Genomic DNA, 26,894 nt, shown 5'->3' on the forward strand with positions numbered 1-26,894 from the left:
TATATATATATATATATATATATATATATATATAATATCTAATCCAGGAAAGCTGACTTAATGTGTTATTATTCCTTCATGCCAGGCAAAGTCACATGAAAAGGAGTAACTTCTCAATTCACCTGTCTCAGAATAATTGAACCACTGTTACAAAGCTGATTATATGAAGACACTAGAAGATAGAACATCAGCACATATGGGGCCTGACAGGAGGATTGTTAACAGCCTGGGCAAGAGGGAAAGAAAAAGAGTGGGAAACAAAAAACAAATGATGTTGGTGTCTCACATGATTACCACACTTATTACACATTCTGGACTCCCTCACTGGAGCCGCCTATCAGGTAGAGTAGTTTAGTTCTAGCTCCTAAGATGTCAGTAGGAATTATTTTTTATTAAGACAACTAGGGAAGAACAAATTCATTCAGGCAGAACATCTTTTCTTTTCTTCTTTCTTTCTTTCTTTCTTTCTTTCTTTCTTTCTTTCTTTCTAGATTTATTTATTTTTAGAGAGGAGGCGGAGGGGCAGAGGGAGACAGAATCTCTGGGCACACTCCACACTCCACATTCAGTGGAGCCCTTTGTGAGGTTCAGTTCACAATCCTGAGACCATTATCTGAGCTGAAACCGAGAGTTGAACACTTAACCGACTGTGCCACCCAGGTACCCCAAAACATTTGCTTTTCAACAATTACCAAGCACACCAACATGCAGGAGTAAAAAACCCTGGCATTCTGACAATTTTGGGGAACTTTTTAGTTCCTTCCTTGTCTCTCTCACCTTTCGTTCTGGGGCTACAACATGGCAGACTAGGTCAAATGTAGCAATTTCCAAAGGAACATCTACAGAGGTCTTTGTATACCTGGTTCTACCCATGTAGGTATGTCCTAGATGAACAGCAGTACCTTCTCTCCCGCCTAAAGTAAATATTTATCACCACAATAGGGCAAAGTACTTTATTGGACTTTGCTCGTGCCAGGACACATGTAAAAATAAAATTTGTGCAACCAGAGATACGTCCAATGGTGAAATAATGACAGCAAGGCACTTCATAACTTATGCTAATACTTAGTTTATTGGGTTTTTTTTTGAGCTTCCAAAAGTATCAGACAATTTAATCTGCTAAAATAAAGTACTTCTTAGCATTTGCACATCATCAACCTATCAATACTGATCATTTCTAAGTTAGCTTCACTTTAATAACATTTCTATGCCTTTCCTTATTGGACTAGGCACAACAGCCTCTTACAAAATGAAGAGTTATTACAAATAACTCTTTAAAAGAAGGTCAGTATCTTCTGAATATTTCTGGTCTGAAAATATGTTTTATTAGAGATTAAGGATACCAGAGAAGAAAATTAAGTAATTCTGGTATTAAAGGAAAACAGAATTTCTGTTAGTTTATCAAATCTCTTAGAGGCTTAATTTTTAAGTTGTGTGTCTCTAAGCCAACACAAACATTATTTGAAGAAAATCTCAGTCCTTCTGCCATTAAGAGATGGGATTATTGTCTGTGAAGGCAAGTGTTCATAAAAAGATGATTTTTAAATTATGAGGATTTTACAAATACTGAGAATTATCATAAATCCTTGTCTACACCTTCATCCTACTGAGTCCATCTCTAAGATATAATCTTTTTTTATTAGCTTTTATTATTAGGATCCATAAGAAAGATTTCTTAACCTCTGTTGAGTAAGTGTATGTTTTTATCTCTAGTTTCCTGTTTGCCTAGCTTTCGTGAAGATCAGAATGAAATCTGTGCTCCATATTTTATAAATGTGCAGCACTCCAGTCCATGCATTTCTACCTATTCACGTCTCAGATTATTTAAATCTTATATTTTTCTTGATAACTTTATATTATTTTTCAAGCTTTATTATACTATGTCATTTTACTTATTTTTTAAAATATTTATTTATTTATTTATTTATTTATTTATTTATTTATTTTAGAGAGAGAAAACAAGTGGGGAGAGGGTGAGGGCAAGCAGACTCCCCACTGAGCACGGAGCCTGATGCAGGGCTCATCCCAGGACCCCGAGATCATGACCTGGGCCAAAATCAAGAGCTGGATGCCCAACCAACCGAACCACCCAGGTACCCCATATATATTATTTTAAATAAAATAATTCACTATCTTTATGAAATGAGATAGGATATCCTGCTTAGGAATGCAAAAAAAAAATACTAGATTTTGTAAAATACTTTCCTAAGTATCGTATCATTTATTTATCCATTAACAAAATGATAAAGATTATTAATGATCGCAGTGGCAGTCGATCTGGCCTAAGTGGAATCTTAAATAATACTAGAGAAGACTAGATTAGAAGAACATCCTAGAGGTCTGAAAATAAAATCTCAAGCTTCTTCTGTTATTGTTTCCCATTCTTTCTGTTTCAATGACAGTGAAACAAAGGTAAAAATAAAACCCAAATAACTTGATTATGGTTGTACATGTCACACAATATAATTTATTCAAGTAAAACCTATTTCTCAAAACCTACAGTCATCCAAGATGGATGGAGATAGTGGCAGGGCATACGGCCTGGTGCCTAACCTTAGTGATCACCAGGAACTCGTCATGAAGCAAACTGCAGATAGAAATTATTTACCAAGCTCTCTTCTGGATATTCACTGAACAGTTTCATGCCTACTGTCTTTTAGGTTGGCCCACCAAGAATAAAATTTATACTCAACATTTCTCAGTCTCCTTCTTTCATCCATGATACCAAATATAGGATGTTTCCAATTCAAATTTCACATCCACACATTGCCTTCTCTTCACTGGAGTTTAACATAGAAGCAATCCTAAAAATGCCCTTAAATAGTCTTTACTCACTCTTGATACATATCTGTGTATAAACAGCAGAGTCAGCAACAANGCAATGAGGGGGGTGGGAGTGGGAGGTGCAAAGAGTTAGAGGGTTGGGTGTGGGGGAGGGGGGGGGGGGGAGGTCCTGTGCATTGTAGGATAATTAGCAGCAACCCTAGCCTCTACCAACCAGATCAGAAGCAATCTATTTCCCCAGCGTGACAACCAAAAATATCTCCCCTGGGAGCAAAATCACACTGGTTGAGAACCACTGTTCTACAATCCAATTTCTTAGATAAGCTGTAGCCAATTTCTTCATAAACTGCTTATGGGGAATCTACTAGATAGGTCCAACTAAATAATTATATAATATTATATATTATAATATTATATAATTATGTAATATTATGGTTCTGAGTCACTTTATTACTGCATTGTGCTTTGAAGACCCCAAGCCAACTGTATAAATATTTAGAAGAAACCGCATGCTAGATATCTCCTTTTTCATGCCTTTACAGTGACACACCATGCCACTCCTACCCATATCTCTCTTACTAGATATTTCTAGTGTCTACTTTAAATTGGATATGAAAAGGGTGTGAAAGGTTGATTTCTCAGCCCCCTATGAAGAGTTTAGAAAAGATTACTTGGTATTTCTTCACTGAACACTGAAACATTACGATTCTGTTTGCATTTAAGCTTTATGAATAATGTTAGCTTTCCATAACTTCTTTTAATACAAGATGAATTTTCAAATTATTTCTGTGAATGTTACTCATTTAGCTTTGAAAATCCATCTTTACAATCCCAATCATACTAGTTTATAGTATTTTAAACCTCTGTAAGAAAATGTTTTGTAATTTTTAATATATGACATTTAAGGATTCCACTAAAAAGCTGTACCTATTTCTGAGGGGATCCTCAGATCCCCTAACAGATTCCTCCTAACCTAGGAATCTATTGCTCTAATTTCTTCCCTTGGAAGATCATCAGATGTATGACAGAGCAATAGAAACCAATTAAAAATATACCTACTTGCTCCAGTGAACTTTGCCTTCCAGTGTCTGCATCTCACCAAGGATAGCAAGGAGAAGAGAAGACTTCCCACATCCCACTTGGCCCACAATCATGGTCAACTGACCTAGAGAAATTAAATAAAGGATAATAACAGGACATGGAATCCTCTTAGTAATATAAAACTAAAATACATTTAGAAAGGCTGATGTTTCAAAATCAATGGCCCACGTTTGGTCTCCAGCAATAAGTTATATATTTGGTATAACTCTTTCTCTAGTACACAATTTTTTTTGAAAAAGGAGAGAAAAATTCAAAGATATAGGTCTTGTTTTACTGTTTCCAACTATGAGAACAGCTGACATTAATGAAGAAAGCAATGAAATAATTGCCTAAATAATCTTGATTAGTTTTAATTTTATTATGCAACTCATTCAGGAGAAGAAGGCAGTTTTGACTCAAATTGATAAGTGAGATGAAAGGGATTTGGGCTGGCATTAAGACATCTTCTCCAATTTCTTACTTTTATGTGCATGTAAAATAGAAAAATCCCAACCAATTGGCCATTAGGCCACGTCAAAAGTGTATTTTTATTCAATTACCTAGAACTTTCAAATAAAATTATTGTGCATTTGAGCCTTAGATAGCTTGAAAACTTTAGTTGTCTTCAGGGATAGAAAATAATTATCTTATATAGTCTTTCTTTAAATCCCTTCTCAAACAAAACAAAAAATCTACTCCATTTTTAAATGGACAAATCAGCAAATGAGCTGATAACAGCTTATTTGGACAGTAAATAACTTGTCCAGACGTCTATACACTCTGTAGTGAAAGGCAGGTCTTAGCATTTCCAGCCATTTCCACAATGATACAGTGGCTTATGAGTTATGTGGTGCAAAAAAACGAAAAAAACAAAAAACAAAAAAACTATAGGTAATGTTCATAATGTTTAAAAAGACTTGTTTTTTTGTTTTTGTTTTTTTTTTTATTTATTCGACAGAGACAGAGACAGCCAGCGAGAGAGGGAACGCAAGCAGGGGGAGTGGGAGAGGAAGAAGCAGGCTCATAGCAGAGGAGCCTGATGTGGGGCTCGATCCCATAACGCCGGGATCACGCCCTGAGCCGAAGGCAGATGCTTAACCGCTGTGCCACCCAGGAGCCCCGATAATTAAAAATTTTAAAAATGAGTAACAAATGACTCTTACCTGTTGGAATTCGAATATCTATATTGGATAATGTAGCTAAACCACTGCCCCATGAAAAGTAACCATTTGTGACCTAGAAAAGAACACATAAATTAAGTTCTAAAACTACGTATGTATTTAGTGTTAGAGAATAATTTCAATTAAAAGCATTTTCTCTTTAGAGCATTAAAGACTTTCAGTACAAGGTAGAACACACAGTGGTGAAATTCTAATTTAGACTTGTAGCTATTGAGAGGTATAAATGAAAAACAAAAAAGAATGGAAGTGAAAGAAGGGTTTTTGAGTTAATGATATTATGAAAGGCTAAAAATTACAATTTTCTCTGAGAATTTGGGATTAGTAAATCATTTATATGAAAGTGTTCTTAAAAAGCAATCATCCCAGATATTTTTCAATGTAACCCCAACACTGATTACCTTCTCACTTTTAGGCAATTCCCAGAATCCTGGTAATGCAAGGTATAGAGTGGAAATGATGACAAATTATTCCAACAAAATGATTCTGTTACCAAGGAGGAAGGTTTAGTAATAAAGGAGTTTCCTGAACTGTGTGGATTAATGTCTATTCAATGAAGTTAAAACAAAGAGTAAAAGGAAGAGAGGAATAAAGCACAGAAATGAGGTAACATATATCGGTGGGATAAACCTCAACAACCAGCAAAGATCACAAGACCTATAGTCATCCAAAGCAATCTATTTCACAGGCATGAGGTGGACTTGATAGTTTTAATAGTTACAAAAATGGGAAACGAAAGGCCTGAACCAAAGGACTGAAGCTGCTTGAAAAGACGAGTTTGCCATTTTCAACGTAGGTTTTCTCTAGCTTATAAAATGTAAGACGTTTAGTAATATCCATCACATAGTTGTACATGAAATTAGCCCTGGGAGGAGGGTGGCGTGGAAGGGCTGCATTACTGATTGCTTTACAAATATTTGCTGAGCACCCATTCTGTGTGAGGTGCTGTGGTCATATCGATGTAGGCTACAAAGAAGGTATGACACCTCCTCCCTGCTTGCTTGGAGTTGCAGCCAGTTGAGTAAATAGACATGGACAGGAGCAAGTACAGTACAAGACGGAATGGGCTAAGTAACAAACAGAGGGGACAAACAGACAATAGTGTAACAAAAAGAAAACCATTCATGTCTGAGATGGGGTTTAATTTTTTTTTTTTTTGAAAGAGGAGGTCGATTAGCTAGTTTTAGAAAACATATTGAATTACAATGAAGGCGTTTGGGGGTAAAGACCTACCATACAAATAGGCACAGGATCAGAAAACTATGAAACATGTTGTGGGAAATAATGAATAGAGCTAGCTGGGTCATAGGTTTAAGATACTGTGGCTAACTGACAAATGATGCTCCAAGAATTAAACAGGTTGAGGGTCCCTGTTTCTCTGAAGCTCAAAGAGCTGAAAATATAACTGCGATTGGAAGTGGGCCAGCACGGAACTGAGAAATAATCTTGTGTTTTCAGTGAACTGGGAGTAAAGCTTATCTGCTGAGAGAAGAGGTCAAAGGGGACATAAAAGGAGGTGAGAAGACAGTGATGAAAGCTGAAGAGCCATGGGAGGCTGAGGAAACTAATGCTGATGGGAGGCACATAAAGGATCGCCAGGAACTACTGAGGGGCAGCGAAGCAGGAAGATCCTAAATGTGGGGCTCTGCCAACCGTCCCATTGTGTTATTTCCTCCATAGTGCTTGGCAGCCTCTTCTAGGAGTGTTGAAGGCATGAAGTCGGATTGCTTACAGAAAATGCTAAAGGACTGTGGGAAAAAGAAGGGGCTCAAGTTGCTGGAGGTCTCCATAAAGTTAAATAGCATTGTCAGCAAAGGTGAGGCCTGAGAGAACTGGAAGCAGGGTTCTGGTGTCAGGGAATGACTGACAATAGAGTTTAAGATTTCAGAGGAGCAGCAGCCCCCGGTGGTGGCCAGGTGTGACCCCAGGCAAGGTTGTGGAAATGGAGTGTGAGCGGAGTAAGACATCTCTGGGCTGGGATACTAGAGAGCTGTGCACTTGGAAGTTTAAACCACATCCATGAATGGCACCAAGTCAGCTGGAGAGATGGACAGGGAACTAGGCCCCCAATCTTCAGTGATGGTGCAGAGTGATGATGAGATCCTCTGACAAGAGATGTGAGAAAGGTAGACAATGCCAAAAACTTCTCAAGGGTGTGAGAGAGGAAAAGATATGGTCTGAAAGCAGCAGGGAAGGAGCTAGAGGAATGCAGTGTCACTACACAGAAGTAAAAGAGGGAACAACCTCCATTCGAGGGGGATGATGGAAGAGGGTCAAAGTTAATCTCCCCTGCAACCACCAGCACTTCCACTCCCTCTTGCCTTTTACAAAATAGTCTCATGTCCCCACCAGGGTTAAAATCCTAGGCTTCCCTAGATAGTCGTTTGACCTTGGAAAATCAGGCAACATATAAATCTTTGTGAAGCTTCATAAAAGGATGAGTACAAAAATGATCATCATAGCATGGTTTGTGATAGAAGGGAAATGGAGGCAAAGCCATGTCCATCTCTAGGAAGTAAGGAAAATGCAGTGATGCATACTACAGAACACAGCAGTGTTGTAAGAAGGAGCAAAACATCATGAAAACATTTCAGAAGACCAAGAGCACATAGATGCTTATTCCACATTTTGCAAGGATATGAGTATGTTTAGGCACGTATTTTGAGCACATTAGAGCTGATACCATAATGGCAGGGGAGTGGTACAGAATAGGAATGAGGAATGGGGATTAGGGGAAAGAATGTATTAAAAGTAAAGGAAGGAACCAGACAGAAGCAATTGACTTACTGCATGATCCATTTACATAAAATATCCAGAATAGATAAATCCATAAAGACAGAAAGCAGATTGGTGGTTGCCAGGGGCAAGAAAGAGGGGTAAATGGGGAGTGACTGCTTAATAGGTATGGGATTTCCTTTTGGGGTAATGAAAATATTTTGCAATGGGAAAGAGGTGATGGTTGCACAATATTGTGACTGTCCTAAATGCCACTGAATTGTTCACTTTAAAACAGTTAATTTGGGGATGCCTGGGTGGCTCAGTCATTAAGCGTCTGCCTTTGGCTCAGGTCATGATCCCAGGGTCCTGGGATTGAGCCCCACATCCGGCTCCCTGCTCAGTGGCAAGCCTGCTTCTCCCTCTCCCACTTCCCCTGCTGGTGTTCCCTCTCTCGCTGTGTCTTTCTCTGTCCAATAAATAAATAAAATCTTTAAAAAATAAATTTAAAAAAACCAGTTAATTTTATGCTATGTGAATTTTAGCTCCATCAAATAATTTTTAAAAATTTAAAAGCAGGATGTTACACAGATCATCGTTCATTTCCTCCTGCTGAAAATAACCAATAAGTAAAAATCCTGAATAAAATGTAGCTTGCAAAGAAGTTCATTAAAACAAAGAGTAGGGAAATACTAAGTCCAAGTATAAAGAAAAGGACAAATTCAGAGCTGTAAACTCTGAAAACACCTAAGCCTCTTTCCCACAAAAGGGACAAGAATAGCTAAGAAATTTAGAAGAAAAACAATAACATATAAGAACTTGTCCTAAAATATGTCAATGTTTATTAGGAAGTTATAATGATCATAACAGTGGAATCTAGGAGAGAGAAACAAATGAAAAAAAAAAAAAAAGAAGAAGCCAGCAATCAGTCCAGGCATATAAAGATCCCTGATGTGTGTATGAGACTACACTGAATCTCAGTGGGGAGGGTGACCGATAAGAGGGACTGGGACAACCGGATGTCATATAAAAAGTTAAATCAGACCTTACTGACTCACTACTAAATGTTGTAAAATTGCTGCCTCTAAATTTACCACTGCTAAATTTCAACCAAAATTATTTGTTACCGATTTCCCTACTACATCTCGTCCCTACTTCATACCAAACACAAAGATGGATCCTAGGTCGACTCAAGAACTGAAAATGAAAGGTGTAGCTTCAAAGATTTTGGGAGCTAATATAAATCATCTTCATGACCTCGGGTAGGGAAAGTTTTCGTAAATGAGACCAAAAAAACCCAACGCATCAGTGATAAGGAAAAGTTATATAAACCAGACTGCGCTAAAATTAACAGCTTCTGATACAATAAAGCCAAGCTCTAAATGGAAGAAGAGTTCTGTAACATATAACTGCCAAAACAGCTAAAGTATGAAGAATTAGTGTCCAGAAATTTTTAAAGGGGGAGGGAACAAATAAGCTGGCAAGTCACAGAGGAGGAAATCAAAACCTACAAGGCCCATGCATACTTGAAAACTGCTCAACCGCATTAGAAATCAGAAAAGTGCAAATACAAACCACAAGATACGACACCTCCTCCCGATACACACTTTGGCAAAATATTGGAAGTGCTAGTGAGGATGAGGAGCCCTGGAACTCTGACCACCATTGGTGAAAGTGTAAATGGGCCCAAGCATTTGAGGAAACAGTTTTCCACTATCTGGGAAAGTTAAGGATGCACACAGAGGCTGTGACTCGGCAGTTGTTCACAACGGCCCCAAATGGAAAAATTACCAAAAGCCCCGTCGAAAGTAGAGCAGACACATTTCGGCACATTCATACATTGAGATGCTACGCAGCAATGAGAATGAATGAAGTACGGCTTCACATGACGATCCGGATGAGAGAGACATACGTAACGAGCAAAAGAAGCAAGACGTGTACACATACACACACACGTTGAAACTTAAAACAACTAAAATATGTTTTAGGGAGGCACGCATAGCAGGGGTAATTCAGGAAAGGATGACGATAAAAGTCAGGATGGCAACTGTGTCTTGGAGAGATATGAGAGGGACCAGCAAACGTGTGTGTTGGGAGGACCTTCGGAGGGAAGGTGTACTTTTCTTGCTGGTTGCACAGGGGTTCACGTTTTCATTAAGTGGTACATATATATTTTATGTACTTTTCTGGAGGCATGTTCTATCTCACAATTAAAAAAAAAGATTTCAAAAAGACAAATGAGTTATTACCAACTTGAGAATTTCCACCATGAATAAAAACTTAAAGGCTTGACGGTGGCCTGAAACTGCAGGGCCCATCACTAAGCAGTTTTTTTGAGTTTTTTGTCTTTGCTTTTTTTTTGTGGAGTTTTTTTTTTTTTGGTGCATGAAAGGTCAACTTTAGAAAAACAAATGATAGCCTCCGTTTTTTTACGTTCAAAATAAAAACAAATTTAGTAAGGCACATGGAAAAGATGTATTTTTAGACTCTTGCTATATTGAATAGAAAATGTCAATTAAAAAAAACTGATCCTGTTTCTGTAGTCATACATATAACTTGCTATGTGGGCATAACTGGAAGTACAAAGCACAAAGGGCCCTTCTTAGTCTCTCATTCCAGACCTTGTCACAGCATAGTACTTCACACCCTATCCACATATTATAATTGTTAGGGAACTACTAGAACTATTTTTTTCAGTGATGCCTGGGTCATATTCATACACACACAGAGTCACACACACACAGTCACACACACACACACACACACACACATACACACACACTTAAAGCTTTCTGGGAGATTCTAATGTATATCCAAGGGTAAGAATCACTAAAGCTCCAGGGGCGCCTCGGTGGCTCAGTCGGTTAAGCGTCTGCCTTCAGCTCAGGTCATGATCCTGGGGTCCTAGGATTGAATCCCATGTCAGGGAGCCTGCTTCTCACTCTCCCTCTGCCTGCAGCTCCCCCTGCATGTGCTCTCTCTGTGTCAAATAAATAAATCAAACCCCAATGTTCATAGCAACATTGTCCACAATAGACAAAGTGTGANTTGTTAGGGAACTACTAGAACTATTTTTTTCAGTGATGCCTGGGTCATATTCATACACACACAGAGTCACACACACACAGTCACACACACACACACACACACACACACATACACACACACTTAAAGCTTTCTGGGAGATTCTAATGTATATCCAAGGGTAAGAATCACTAAAGCTCCAGGGGCGCCTCGGTGGCTCAGTCGGTTAAGCGTCTGCCTTCAGCTCAGGTCATGATCCTGGGGTCCTAGGATTGAATCCCATGTCAGGGAGCCTGCTTCTCACTCTCCCTCTGCCTGCAGCTCCCCCTGCATGTGCTCTCTCTGTGTCAAATAAATAAATCAAACCCCAATGTTCATAGCAACATTGTCCACAATAGACAAAGTGTGAAAGGAGCCAAGATGCCCTTCAACAGACGACTGGATTAAGAAGATGTGGTCCATATATACAATGGAATATTACTCAGCCATCAAAAAGAACAATTTCTCAACATTTGCTGCAACATGGACGACACTGGAGGAGATAATGCTAAGCGAAATAAGTCAAGCAGAGAAAGACAATTACCATATGGTTTCACTCATTTATGGAACATAAGAAGTAGGAAGATCGGTAAGAGAAGAAAGGGAAGAAGAAAGGGGCGGTAAACAGAAGGGGGAATGAACCATGAGAGACTATGGACTCTGGGAAACCAACTGAGGGCTTCAGAGGGGAGGGGGGTGGAGGAATGGGATAGGCTGGTGATGGGTATTAAGGACGGCAAGTTGCATGGTGCACTGGGTGTTATATGCAAGTAATGAATCATGGAACTTTACATCAAATACTAGGGATGTACTGTATGGTGACATAACATAATAAAAAATTATTATAAAAATTTTTTTTAAAAAATCACTAAAGCTCTTTAAAATTCACATGTGACATATTTTATCCTCAAAACAACCATGCTAAAATGGCATCCCCACCACAAGATGGGTAAACCATAGCTCAGAGAGGCGAAGTAATTTGCCCAAAAGTCACACACCAAATCAACAGCAGAGGTTGGGCTAGCATTTGCTTATTCTATCCAATCACACATTTGCTCCAACTGCAAAGTATGGTGTCAGGCAATACAGAGAGAGGAGATCTAAATGTAGCCCTGGGCTCTATGAAACTCCGCCCAGAGGCTCCCTCCCTCTCTGACTGGCCTGGGCAGCACAGGGAGTCGGAGAGCCCCAGCAGTCGGCAGAGTGTTCTAAAAGGACTAATTTCCAGGACTCTGGCTGCACCGATGTCCAAAAGCCCTGGACTGCTCAGCATCTGTTCCTGCGGAGCACTGACCCCTCTGTGGACCTATGATCAGTCCTCAGCTGGTTATCCCCTGGTGGCCTGTTCTACCTAAGCACACTTGCTGGGAGAGCACAAAAGGCTGTCCCTTTTTTAGATCAAAGGCACTACGGGAACCCCGCGGTGGCGGTGGGTGTGTGTGTGTGTGCGCACGGGAGAACACATGCAACACTGGCTAAGCCTTTCCTGGTTGAAGACAACTACTATCTAATTTATTTCCTTACAACCTGGATTTATAATATTGGTGTTATCTATAAATCAATTCACTAGGTAGAGGAACGTAAGAGTATGAATGGAGAAATACGTTGGAGACCAGCTTCTAACGCAGATTGAGAAGAAAGGCTCATGCTCCAGTTATTAAAAGAGAGCTGCTAGGGCAAGAAACGTGGTAGGGAGGCAAGGCAGACCAGGCAATGAAACTCATCAGAACACTTCTGAAAATGTTATGAGGATAGGTGATCACTGTAAAGAGACTTTAAAGACACGATTTAGGACACTTTTACAGAACTTCACCATAAAATAGTAACCTAAATGTTTCTGGTCATGCAAGAATCCAGGAAATAAAATAACCTTTATTGCAATATCCTCTGTCTCTACAGGACGTAGACGCCGGGTTGATTGCTCATAGCTGTCCAGGTGATATCTTCCAGGCTGCTTCCTGTTTATAGTTTTCGGCTGCTGCATTCCAAATGGAAAAAAAAACACAAGTTGAAGCTTTATGAAAAAAAAAGATGTTTTACTGAACATTAACTCATATTGCTACTTCTCCACTTGAAATTCCAAGAAAAAGAAAGAAGCAAAGTGGTATTTTAATTCTTGCAGTGGCTTCTCCAAAAAAAAAAAAAAAGCAAATAATAACAAAAAGCCTTAAGCTATCATTTTAAACCTAATTCACAAGCCTTTTAAGAAAAATGAAAATACGAATATGTGATACTTGGAACAGATGGAATTGTAAGTGCGAGCTCCAAACTAGGTTTGGATAGTCTTCCTCTAGCTCTTCCGATAAAAATACCCAGGCAGTGAAAAACAGCGTGTGTATCAAAAGGCAAGCAGACTAACTCAGGTTAAACTAGAATCTACTTGGGAGGCCAGTGAGCTTGTAAATGCTCCAACAGTACATTTTTGATCGCCCTTTGAATCATGAGGATTTTGAATTTCGTACACTCACAAAACTCAGATCGGGCTACACATCACCCAAGGATCCACTGTGGAATGAGAAAAACCATAAGGCTCTTGGATTTTTTTTTTGGTCCAAATATGCATATTTACTGTTCCATAAGTATAGGAACATATAATGCAGATGTAAGTATAATAGAATGATCTAGTCTTTTTCAAATGTTATAGCATTGCTCCTGGTCAAAGGACTAAAGAATCCACATAAAGAGGATGCTGGCTGGGGTTGGACATTTTTCCCACACTTAAAAGGAACTTCAGTTAGGTCATACAAATAGAAATATGTTATTCTCTAAATTTGACTTCAATGTCATGCAGTAGAAACAGATGACTAAAGAGAAGGTAGAAAATTCAGCTCTGTAAACCTCTAATACAGAAAAATTTATATGCTCAAAATTTGTGCCAGGAGTCTAGCGAACAACTATTTCAACAAAAATAATTATGTCTTACTCAAATACCTTATAGATGTTATGAAGGCTAAGTAATAATATACTTTAGAACTGTTAAATTACCTATAAAAGCAAAGTATTCTAGAATTGTGAAACTTTTTTTTTCTTTTGGCCTGGAATTGCAGGTTTATCTTTTTGAAAAATCCACTGAATTCTACTATGGGAATTAGAAATGTCCTCAAATAATCGGTAATTTAATCCAAACAAGATATTGCTCTTCCAATTTCCATCAATTGTTATATCAACAGAACATCAAATTATCAAATAGTACATTGCTAGGCTACGTCCAAATAAATACACAGATTAAAAAGGTACTGAGGAAAACTAGCAGTGGTTCTGTCACATAGAAAATACTGAATGCATTTTAACTTAAAAAAAAATAGAGAGATTGTTCCTGAAATTTTATTTTAGTTCTGTTTTTCTTTTCACAATCTCACAGATGACCCTGGAAGTATGTTGCATGAGATGTAGAAAGTCAGTATCCTTCAAGCTAAGTGTATCTTCCTCACAAGATGAGTCTATGCCTTTACATAAATCCTGTCTTCTAGAGTCTTTAATTCCATAGTACTATTGCCCCAGAGGTCCAAAAGGAATGACGTCATGTTCTTCACAAAGCTAAGAAGAGGGTGGGAGGAGGAGATGTGTTGACAGAGATTTGAGTCGGAGTTCCACAGATGTAATTTGAAGAGACTTTGGCTCTAGACTGTCACTAATTCTCCATGGAGCTTCTACAGCCAAAACCACTTAACTCTAAGCTTTTACAGAATACATAGCATCTTAAGCTCTCAAGAAGAAGTTTCCATTAGTGTTATTTTCAAACACACAGCTTTTTTCACTCCATTTAAAAAAGTTTGTCGTTTGTGGCTTGGCCCATCAGCAGTGATGAATGACCCTGAAAGACATCAGAAGTCCAGTCTGGTTTCAATAACCCTGAAGATATTCAATACATTTGAAGGGGGTTCTTTTTTCCTTCCAAAAACCTTTTCTCGGTTCAAGTTTTCTTCTATCCCTCATCTCATACAAAAGGTTCTTCAGATTTCCCTAACTCCACAAACTTGACCTCCTACATCCTCATTCATAAGGTCATCCACTCTGCTCATCCCCACATCTCTGAAAGATGACCTAGTAAGTGCTTTGGTAATCTCCTATAATCCAAAGAATGACAATGCTTGTTCTAATCAAGTACTTGACCTTCCTGCTGTCTCAAAGTATAGAAACTCTATAATGTGTTCCTCTCCTTGTGTCCATGTCCACACAATAGCAAACTAGCATTTTGAGGCACGGTTACTCCAGTGTATACAGGCGTGGGTGGTAGCTTCTCAGGCAAAATGACACTGGCTCAAGAAAACAACAGAGACTAAAGTAAAACTCCAGAAAAGCAGAAGAAAACAGCAAGTCTAAATATAGATGAGTGTTCATCTCAACTATTTTTAGCAGTTTTAAACATGATGTAGAGAAAAATTTAATATAGATTGACTTCCTGGTAAAAAGACTTTCCAAACCTCAATTAATTCCAGTCAGAAGATTGCATGTGTAATTTTGCTTGGTTACAAAAATAGTAAATCTATTCATATTTTTGTCTAATAGTAACACAAATAACTAATATTAATTATAACATGACTCATTTAGAATAACATCTTTCTATTTTATTGTTATGAAACATACATATTAATTTTAAAGACTTTCTTCAGAATTTTTGAGACACACCTTTCAAGAAAGTGATGTGATCCAGTCTCATTGACTTAAATATCTAATGGCTAATGACTCTTAAATTTACATCTCTAATGCTGACTTCTCTTCTTAGATGTCAATGAATTTCTCAAAATTATCATGTGCAAATACACTTCTTGATTCTACCTCAACACCAGTCCACTCACATCTTAGCCTCTCTACCCAGTCTACCAGCAAGTCTTTATCAACTCAACCTAAAAACAAAGTATCCTGAATTCGATCACTTTCTCACAATGTCCACTGCAACTGCCACAAAAACTAATTCTAACCATCACCATTTCTTGCCTATGTTATTATAATAATCTTCTTACTGATCTATTCTTCTCTAGTTTCCACTGATTACCATCAAGCCAGTAGCCAAAGTGACCTTTTAAAAACAACCAAAATTGGGGTGCCTGGGTGGCTCAGTTGTTAGGCATCCAATTCTTGATCTCAGCTCAGGTCTTGATCTCAGGGTCCCGAGTTCAAGCCTGATGGATAGATAGATAGATAGATAGATAGATAGATAGATAACCAAAATTCTATTAGTCCCTACTTTAAAACCTTCCTATGGTTTCCTATTGCACAGCAATACAATCCAGACCCTCAATCCTTGTTCTTACTTTATCTTCTCTTTCCATTCTTCCCCAGGCTTCAACCAAAGTTTCTCTGTTCCTTGAGCATACCAAATTCATTCTACCTAGGGGCCTTTGCATCTACTGGCTCTCTGCCTGAAATGCTTTCTTCCCCCAATCTTTGCTGAACAGGTATGTACTCTTCATTCAGGTCTCAGACCAAATGCCAGCTCTTCAGAGAGGGGCCTTTCTGGGAAATGATCACCCGGCTTCCAGTATCCCAGTCACTCTCTCATACCCTCTTTTATTTTCTTCCCAAAGTGAAATTATCTCACTTTTTTAACTTGTTTATCATCTGCCTCCCACCTTAAGAAAGCTAACTGTGACAAAGAGGGGCTTGTTTGCCTTGATCATAGCTATACCCCTGAAGTACAGGGTAGCCAATAAGTCCAGAAACACAGGCAAATATATGGTACATGTAATACATGACAAAATAATATTGAACATGTTTCCAGGCTGTATGTAGATATTGAGTAAATATTTGTGTGATGGATGCATAAAATGGTTCAGGAGTTATAAGACTCAGGTTTTAATTCTGGCTCTGCTGTTTACTAAGTTTATGACTTTGTTCAAGCCACATAATACACAAACTCAGTATATTCAGCTGGAAGGAAAAATAAGGTAATATAATGTTGTATTAAGTGAGTCAAAAAATAAAATGCATCAAAAGCACTTTTTAAACTAAAAAGTGTAATACAGCTAAAAGGTATTAAAAGAATATGGTGTGGGAGTTGTTAAGCTTCTTTAGTATTATTTTTATATAAAGTTTGGGGCAGACAATCTTTTAATATTTTTTCAGTTGAACATGTGTTGTCCCTCTTGGGATGATTCTTTGATGATTTCTAATGACAAGCCTTATACATTTGTTCATGAATCTTAGACTACTTAAGTTTGTTGTAGAAGCAGGTGGCAATTTTTCTTTATATAGGTTAAAAGTGGAGCTTACAATTTCTTCTAATTGCACTCATTTAAAATCATCCAATATTGGGACTGTTATCTAGTCACAGCTTCAATAATAAGAAAAAACACTTACCACTCCAGTGTGTTTCTTACAGGACTCAAAAGGAAGAGAACCTTCACCAGTTCGCCAGCTATCCTCACCAATCTCATCACTCAAGAGAAACTCATTCAGCTTTTGAACACTGAGAAAACCAACCACACAAAAAAGGGGTTAAAAATAAAACCACCACCAACCAAGTTCTCCCAAAATAAACAATCATTTCCCTCACTCATTATTATGTTGAGCAAGCCACCTCTGAGAGTCATTTCTCAAGACCAACTGGGAATTCAGCTCTCAGGAACAAGCATCCTAACTAAATTGCCCAAGAATGATGGGCTCCCAGGACCTGGGACTTTCAGTGCTAAAACTAGAAACGTCTCAGGAAAACCAGAAACAATTTGTCACCCCTTGAATGCAGCCAGAGTTTTTTGCACTTTTTTTTTTTTTTTTGCAATTGTGTCTCTTGTGAAAGACAGTAGAGTTGAGGAAGAACTTGAAACAGAGTGGTTAAACATACTAATGCCAATGAGGGAAGTTTACCCATTATTCTAACTTTACAAACGAGGGGATATAAGTTATAGAGAAGCTAAATAGCCTGTTTAAAAGCATTTAGCATATAACACACAGCTCTGGGGTCCATGACCATTCTTCTATCTTGCTTAAGTACTATATACTACACATATTTTTTGAATCTGGCAAGAAGATGGGCCCCTACAGAGTTGCTGTTCAATGTTGGCAAAGGACCAACAGCACCAGCATCACCTGGAGCTTACCAGAGACTCTCAGGCCCCACCCAAGACCTACTAAATCAAAATACTCATTTTCACAAGACCCAGAAATGCTTCATAAGCACATTACAGTTTGAGAAGCCTGGCTCTGGAAGAGTGGTTTGCAAACATGCTTTCTTATGGTCTCCTTGGGCAGGACACAAGACTCCTTGGCCCACCTACCCCTTCCATTCTAACTTTTTCAAACCAGTTATAGAATCAGGAGCAAAAAGAAAGAACCAAAGAAACAAGAGCATGATTCAAAAACATCCTCCTATAAATAAAATAATATGCTAAAGAAAGTTCCGTGAAGCTGCAAAAGAAATGCTCCTTTTAGCATGCTAGGATGCTGAAGGTGAACAAATCTAGCTTGGCACACACAGCATCAACCACAGGGGAAATATTGTCTGTAGTAGGAAACTGGAAAATAGAGATTTGAAACAAAAAATTATTTGTATTTTTTTTCATCTGAGCTTGTAGTCACGTTAAATACCTCCAAATAGGTCTGCAAAGCTTGTTTTGTGTGTGCATGTGTGTGTGTGTATGTGTGTGTAACAGACTAAGAAAATGAAGAAAAGTAAATTTAACTCAGTCTTTTGCCTATTATCTTTAAGCCTGATGGGCTCGCATGCCATAGAAACTGCTTCTTTTCACTGGAAACAGAAAGGTGAATAAACTCCATTGCAGCGCTCTAATTATTAACTTCCAAACCGCATTTACAGAGAACTAAAAAAGATAATTGTTTAAGAAGAATTTTAGTTGAATAATCCTCCATATGTATATACTACATTTTATCTATTTATTCATCCACTGGTGGGCATTTGGGTTGTTTCCACTTTTTGGCTGCAGTGAATAATGCTACTATGAACCTGGGTGTACAAATATCTATTCAAGTTCCTGCTGCTTTGAATTTTGGGGGGTATATATCCAGAAGTGGAGCTTCTGCACCATATGCTAATTCTACATTTAATTTTTTGAGGAACTACCATACTGCTTTCAACAGCACCTGCACCAGAATTCTGGAATTCCTGATTCAGTATAATAGATTTATGACAACATGGATGAACCTTGAAGACATTATGCTAAGTAAAATAAGCCAGGCACAAAAAAATCCCCCACAACTAGCATATGAGTCTACCTATATGAGGTACCTAGAAGAGTCAATCATAGGGACTGAAAGGCAGTGGCCTGGGAGGAGAGGCAATTGTTATTGTTTAATGCATATAGATTCTAATTTGAGGAGATGAAGAATTTCCAGAATGGATTGTGGTGATGGTTGCACTGCAATGTGTATGTACTTAATGTGACTGAACTATACACATGAAATGGTTTCAATGGCAAATTTTATGTTGTGTATATTTTACTGCTATTTAAAAAAGGATTTCAGACCCCTCAAAAAACAAAAGAAAGAGAGAGAAAGAAAGAAAAGAAAGAAAGAAAAAAAAGAAAGAAGGAAGGAAGAGAAAGAAAGAAAGAAAGAAAGAAGAAAGAAAGAAAAAAGAAAGAAAGAAAGAAAGAAAGAAAGAGAAAGAAAAAGAAAGAAAGAAAGAAAGAAAAGCTTCAGTTTGTGTACTTTCTTTGAGTTTTGTCAGCAAATACTGACCATATAGATTGGAAAACCAACATTAGAAATGTGGTATGAAATGGCCATTTGTCTTAAATGACAGATATTTCTTCTTTACTTTTTAAATTGGCATGTATTAGTTTCAGATGCACGACATAATGATTCAGTATTTGTACATACTGCAATTTGATCAGCACAATAAGTCAAGTTAACACTGTCACCATACGTAGTTACAATTGCTTTTCTTGGGATAGGAATATCTAAGATCTACTTCTTAGATCTTAGTAGGGAAGGTAGTAGTGAAAGATCTTCTTTATCTTTACAGGGTTTAGTTGTCTTCCTGTTCTTATATTTTGAAGAGTGGATTTTAAGGAGCACAGCTTTGCCATTCCAAGGAATACCTTTTAAACAATTTCATATTATGTCTTTGCATACAAAGGGAAGTCCAGGGGTCAGCCTCGTTTGCCTTTGTAACTCTATGTAGAGTCCTGGCACATACTACTCAATGAATGTTTGCTGAATAAATCAAAGAAGGAATAAACCAATGACTCAGACGTTTAAGTCAAGTCAGTTGATTCAATCCTCCATTTCACTTTTCTAACACACACACAAATCTTACTGAAGCTTTTATGGAATTAATGAGCCCCATTCTTGCTAAACATCAGGAAGCAATGGTTTCTGAGCATAACTGGGGCATAGAGAGAACTTTCTTTCCTCTCTATAACACCCCACTTTGGAATTCCAACAATAAGGAATATTGGAGGACCCCAAGATGAATGTTTCTCTGAGCCTCTTCTTCCTCTCCTTTCCCCTGCCCTCATCATTCTAGGCTCTCTGGCTGGGGGTCCCCAGCACTGCTATTTTGTCATTTTTTGTTACTCTCTCTCCCATTATACTGTGGACTCAAGAGCAAAGATTTTCATCTTCAGAATCTAGCCCAATGCCAAAAATACAACATAGTAATTTCTCAAAAAATGTCTAGTGAATGAATAAATGGGTAATACAAAAAGCATTTCCTATTCATATGAGGTCCTTTCAGAAATCACTGAGGCAAAGCAATTATGGAAAATGCATGAATCCTGACCAAAGGTGAAGTAATCTCCACCATGCTGCCAGCGTTATATATTAAAAATCCAAATCTGTTTGTGCAGCATTCCTCTCCTTAAAATAACAAATGGCACCACTTTGCTTTCCGTACCCTTAGCATCTTTCCTGGGTGCTCAGGATTTTACTCTCCAGCTTCCTCCCCTGCCACTTTCCACATCAGAACCTGTCACCAATGACACTCAACTATGTTTAGTCCCCTAAATATACCAAGATCTCTCACCTACTTACTCACCCTTTCCCCCTGAATACATTGCTCTCTCAGCTTGAAAATGTTTTCTCTTTTTCTTCAACTGACCAAGCTCCACCTATTCTTTAAGATCTTAGAAGGAACCACTAACTCTTTTAAATCTTCACTGACCAGACTGTCTGCTTTCTCACTCGACGAGCTTCAGTGACCCCCCATATATGGCTCCATGGCATTCTATGCAGAGCTCTGTAAATAGCGTAACACACCATATTGTACTTAGTTTCTCCTCCTGGTCTCTCCAACTAGACTGTAGGTTCCCTGTGGATTTCACTCTACCCTTCATCTTTGCAATTCCTAATACCTCGTAATGTACCCAAAGTATTAAAAAGTGCATGTAGACCCACAGAAGACATCTCTCTGAAGCTCAGAAGGGAGAACAGTAAAATGGGAGTAAATTAGTAAAGTGGAAACCGGTAAAGTATCTAAAATATTTAGGCAATGTGCCAGGCACTGTTCATATACTATCTCATTTAATTGTTTCAATCGCCATAAGCAGGAGCTATTATTGTGCTCATTTAATAAGTGAGGAAGCTGAACTATAGAGACACAAAATGACGTGGTGGAGGTTGAACAATGAGTACTCTAGGGCAGTCCTAGGATTTGACAGCAGATATATTTGATACAAACAAATTTCCTAGCCTGCCTCCACCATGTTTCTACGTCAGTGTTTTACTAATTTCTCATGTGTTTGGATAATTCATACCAGTCTTTAAGGTTTTATTTCTTCACTTTTTAAGTTTCACTTTGGGTGTTTAGATAAAGCTTGAGTACCTTGGACAGGTGCTGTTATGTTAACTTGGAATAAGTGACTTTGTCAATGGCAATTATGTACTTTTCTTGTAGGAACTATAACATTTTTGTAAACAGGAACCAGGTTGAAGTACACATACTCTATGATAAATATCAGGAACAATTTATTTGATCAAAGGTAACTTTCGTGGACTAGCCAAGCATACATTCTTTTGGGAGGTATATGAGAGAAAGGATACAAAGTTATTTTCCAACAAAACAAGGGATTGCTTTTACACATTTTACTCTTGGCAAATAACATCTGTGGACATAGATATTGCATTATACATCAAATACCATAAAAACTTCACTGAAATTATTTATAAAGGATACAACATATCAACTTATATTCTCCGCCAGGAAAGCAAAAACGCATAAATTATTCCCTTACAAATAAAGCAAAGTGGAAAATTGGGGCAAGCATCCTGGAAAATCACTCTTACTCAAATATTTTAATATTTTAGATAATAGTGACTTTCCTACTTTCCCTCATTTCATGACTCTGTTTTGCAAATACAGACTGGTATACGATATCATAAAATGTCCAGAAAACTCAAACGGTGTGGGGTGTAGGGTTGTAAGGAAATAACTTGAATCATATCTGTCTCTTTCTTCCATTTTATTACGTATACACGGGGTCCCACCCGTTGAGCAGCATGAAGACCATTTTGGCTAACAAACTCAACATTTTCAAAAGAAAGTATAGAATTTTCACGTAGGAAAGAATTTTACATGGCATGTAATTTTCTTACATTAGAGAGGTCTGTAAGTTTCTTACAGGCATGTGTAATGCACTTTTGGGAGTATGTTGTACCCCCTTCCAACCCACCAAATCTCTGATGCATTTAAGAGTGAAGCAAAGAACTTATGACTGCCACGGTCCTGAAGAAGAGGTTTCAAAATCAGCTCACCAAAGTCTCCAATTATAAACAGGCTGCTCAGCTCGTTGTGGGCCAATTGGCATCAAAGACTGGTCACGGGTTCCCAGGCACAGAAGAAAATGCCAAACCCAGTCAATACTGGGAAAAAGCTCATTTGGGTTCCCAGAACCAGCACACAGTGGGGAAAAGGCCTGGCTCCTCTGTTGACCGGTCATCTCTGTAGGACCCACAAATCAACCACTGAGACTCATTTTAGAGAAGCAAGTTTTTATAAGCTGATTCTATTCGGCCTATGGCTTGGGAAATCTGGAGCTGAGCCCTGAAAACAGACTGGTCTTTATCAAACTGGCAAATGCCTTTCCCTGGGACTCAAAGAAAAAAGAGTGCTATGCAGAAATATACAATGAATATTATTCACTCTGAACTTAACCGGCATTTGCTGCAGCAGGACTGTGTACTATGGAGTGGGAGGGCACTCCTAGAGTTTTTGGTGGGTTTTTTCTTTTCTTTTCTTTTTTCTTTCTTTCTTTCTTTCTTTCTTTCTTTCTTTCTTTCTTTCTTTCTTCTTTTCTTTCTTTCAAATAAATTCTTTAAGTCCTTTTGATGCTTGGTAACCTCCTGATTTCAGAGAAGTTAATCTGTTATAACTTATCAACTAAATGTTTTTTATCCCCACTGGAGATACAAAGTCAAATTCCAATTAAAAATGAAACCATGAGAGGGACAGCTATTAAATGGAGAAAATGAAACTAAGGACCAAAATAGCAGACTTTGGCCATTCATCAATTTTATTGTTTGAGGTAGCTTCCCTTCCAGAGTACTGCCTAATTTGGAAGTGGCGCTACGAAAATCAGAGTGTTCTGTACAACTGTTTCCGAGGCAGAATAGTAAGAAAAGCAAAGGAGGCAGACGAGGCCAGAGGGTCTGATTCTTAAACTCTAACAGCGCCAGAATTGGTTACCCGTGACATAAGCTACAGAACAGGACTGAAATCATTTTGTGATACTATTATAACCAATCAGAACTTCAGGGTATAATAAGATAATGCACGTGCATCTTCCTGTTATTTGGGATTGAGCCATTGTTGAACCAATATAAATAACCGTCCAAAGCTAAAGATTCTGTATTTTAAATGTCAAATACTAGTTTTCTTCATAATACGTAGCCATTAGGAAAATTCATCTTAAAAGACTTTACAAGAAAAAAATTAATTAATTTAAAAAAAAAAAAAGCCCTTACAAGAAAATGCTCAAACATTGCTATCAGTGGCAATGCCAGACTTCATGTATTTGAGGCCTCTGTTTTCCAATTTTCCTTAGTATTGTAACATCTCGACATTTGTTTCAAAGGCCAGGCATGATAAAAACTGTTTATGAAACATGGTGAGGTTTTATGAAGTTTATTCCATCTTATACCGTAAGTGAAATTACACTTGAAGACTTCCTTGTTCATAATAGAGTGTCGGACACAGTAGATCGGTGCATACAGCATTGCAAGATAAGTGTGATATAGTTTGGTGACATACTTATTTATAAGACACAAGAAAAATGGTGGGAAAATGGTCATTATCGTATCACACCTATTTTTATTGTTGTGCATTGTAGGAAACTGTAAGTCTGACACAAAGTATACACTGGTTAAAAAACTGAGAGAAGCATATTTAAAATGAGCAAATGTGGAGAGGTTTTGCAAAGTCTTTCGATTGGCAGAAACCATGAGCCTAATTAAATTTTTCCTGGTTAAATTAAAATTAAAACAGTAAATATGTGTTGATGGGAAAGTTGTCCATCACTATAACTGCAAAGATAAACTAACACAGCTTTACCGGAAAATATTATGGCCATTTTCATTTTAAAAAATCTTAAAAATGGGGGAGCTTGGGTGGCTCAGTCAGTTAAGTGTCCACCTCTTGGTTTTGGCTCAGGTAGTGATCTTGCAGTGATGGGATCGAGCCCTGCATAGGGCTCTGCGCTCAGTACAGAGTCTGTTTCAGATTCTCTCTCCCTCTCCCTCCTGCTCATTTTCTCTCTCTCTCTCTAATAAATAACTAAAATCTTTAAAGAAAATCTTAAAAATGTGTAATAGTTTTTGACCTACCACTCTCTAAAAGCAATATAGCAATATTCATTAAGAACCTTAAAAATGTGCATACCATTCATACAATTGAACACCAAAAAAACAAATAATCTAATTAAGAAATGGGCAGAATATATGAATAGACATTTCACCAAAGAAGACCTACAGATGGCCAACAGACACATGAAAAGATGCTCAACATCACTCAGCATCAAGGAAATGCAAATCAAAACTACAGTGGGATATCACCTCACACTGTCAGAATGGCTAAAATCAAAAACAAAAGAAACAACATGCGTTGGCAAGGATGTGGAGAAAAAGGAATCTTAATACACTGTTGGTGGGAATGCAAACTGGTGCAGCCACTGTGGAAGACAGTATGGAAGTTCCTCAAAAAATTAAAAATAGAACTACCCTACAATCCAGTAATTCCACTACTGGGTATTTACCCAAAGAATGTGAAAACACTAATTCGAAAGGATATATGTGCCCTTATGTTTATTGCAGCATTATTTACAATAGCCAAATGATGGAAACAGCCTCAAGTATCCATCGATAGATGAAGGGAAAAAGAAGATGTGGTATATTGGGTGCCCGGGTGGCTCAGTCTATTAAGCATCTACCTTCGGCTCAGGTCATGATCCCAGGGTCCTGCAATCAAGCCCTGAATAGGGCCCCCTGCTTAGTGGGACCCTGCTTCTCCCTCTCCCTCTGCCTGCTGTTCCCCGTTTGTGCTCTCTCTCTCTCACTCTCTCTCTCGGTCAAATATAATAAATAAAATTTTTAAAAGAAAAAAGATATGGTGTATATATATACATACATATACACACAATAGAATATTACTCAGCCATAGAAAAGAATGAAATATTGCCATTTGCAATAACATGGTTGGAGTTAGAGAGTATAATGCTAAGTGAAGTAAGTTAGTCAGAGAAAGGTGAATACCATACAATTTCAGTCATATGTAGATTTTAAGAAACAAAACAAATGAACGAAGGGGATAAATGAGACGAACCAAGAAACAGACTCTTAACTCTAGAGAATAAAGCGATGGTTACCAGAGGGGAGATGGGTGGGGGGATGGGTGAGATAAGTGAAGGGGATTAAGAGTACACTTGTCATGATGAGCATTGAGTAATGTATGGAATACACTGTATTGTACACCTGAAGCTAATATAACACTGTATGTTAACTACCCTGGAGTTAAAATAAAAAACTTAATAAAATTTTTTAAAATGCAGATCCAGTTAGAACTACTATCCCTACTTCTAGAAATCTGTCTTAAGAAAATGATCAGAGAAAAAAGTTTAATGATATAAAAAGATGTTTATCTCAATGTTATTTATGTTAGGTAGAAAGTAGAAATACTCTAAGTGCCCAATAAGGAGGTAATCATTAAATAAGTTAGAGTACAGTACTTTGAAACAATGGACTATTGCACAACCAATAAACATCATGATCTTAACGAGTGGAAAAGAATAAAAACAATAGGTGTAATAAGGAGTCTACATAATTTTGAGCTACATAAACTCAAAATTTTATTTCAGAATAATAATTATTTTCATTTAAAAATAATTGTAAAAGACTGGAAAATAGCATATTCAAATTTTAACAATGGTTATCTCTGGGCAGTGATTTGAATATTGTCTTTTATACTTTTTCAAATTGACTACCATGAGCACATATAATTTCTATAATCAAGCAAAAAATTCCAAAACATTCCAGGGCATACCTTATGATGGCTTTGACTGCAAATCTGACCACTGTGGAGAGTAGGAACAGCGGGGTGACGAGGATATGAAAGAGAGACAGGGAAGCAAAGGCCTCCGCAGGCTTTAGATTGTTCCCGCTAGCGTACGCGTGGGTCACGAATGTCTGTGCAAAAAGAGAAGCTCTTTAGAGCAAGCCTGAGAAACTTCCACAAATGCTTACATTCAGTTTTACAGAACTAACCTATTCCGCTACGCCAATATGTCCATCCCCACTCTGAAAGCGATTACTTCACCCAAATTTCTCCCTAACAAAAAGACTTGTTATTGACAGTCCTTAACGGTTTACATACCATCCTAGCAGTGAACTTGTGAAAAGGGCAGAGCAGATTCTGTTTACAGATTAGGAAATGGACTTCTGTCAAATTACTGAGTAGGGGGTATAACTGTGAAGTGAACCTAGAGTTCTTAACAACCAATCATGTTCTTTCCAACCAATACTAAATTTTCTTGGGAGGAAAACAAGATGTTCCATTGTTTTAGGGTCTCTACTACGGATCGTTAGCAAATTTACCAACATTAGTGTTCAATGCAGACTTATTTATGTTTCTACATGTAATCCTAGTTTGTCATTTTAGTTTGAAATATATTGTACTTTTCTGGTTGT

General features: G+C 37.8%; 1 protein-coding gene across 1 annotated transcript in view; it reads right to left on the bottom strand.

Moving 5' to 3' along the window:
- ABCC9 (ATP binding cassette subfamily C member 9) overlaps nucleotides 1-26,894 on the bottom strand; it is a 134,565-nt gene that overhangs the window by 70,531 nt on the left and 37,140 nt on the right. The window contains 5 exon segments of the mRNA XM_034645224.1: nucleotides 3,844-3,949; nucleotides 5,028-5,100; nucleotides 12,691-12,798; nucleotides 17,121-17,229; nucleotides 26,251-26,393. Coding sequence (XP_034501115.1) covers nucleotides 3,844-3,949; nucleotides 5,028-5,100; nucleotides 12,691-12,798; nucleotides 17,121-17,229; nucleotides 26,251-26,393 — 539 coding nt within the window.

Source organism: Ailuropoda melanoleuca, chromosome 16, assembly GCF_002007445.2.
Source record: "Ailuropoda melanoleuca isolate Jingjing chromosome 16, ASM200744v2, whole genome shotgun sequence".
Taxonomy (NCBI): domain Eukaryota; kingdom Metazoa; phylum Chordata; class Mammalia; order Carnivora; family Ursidae; genus Ailuropoda; species Ailuropoda melanoleuca.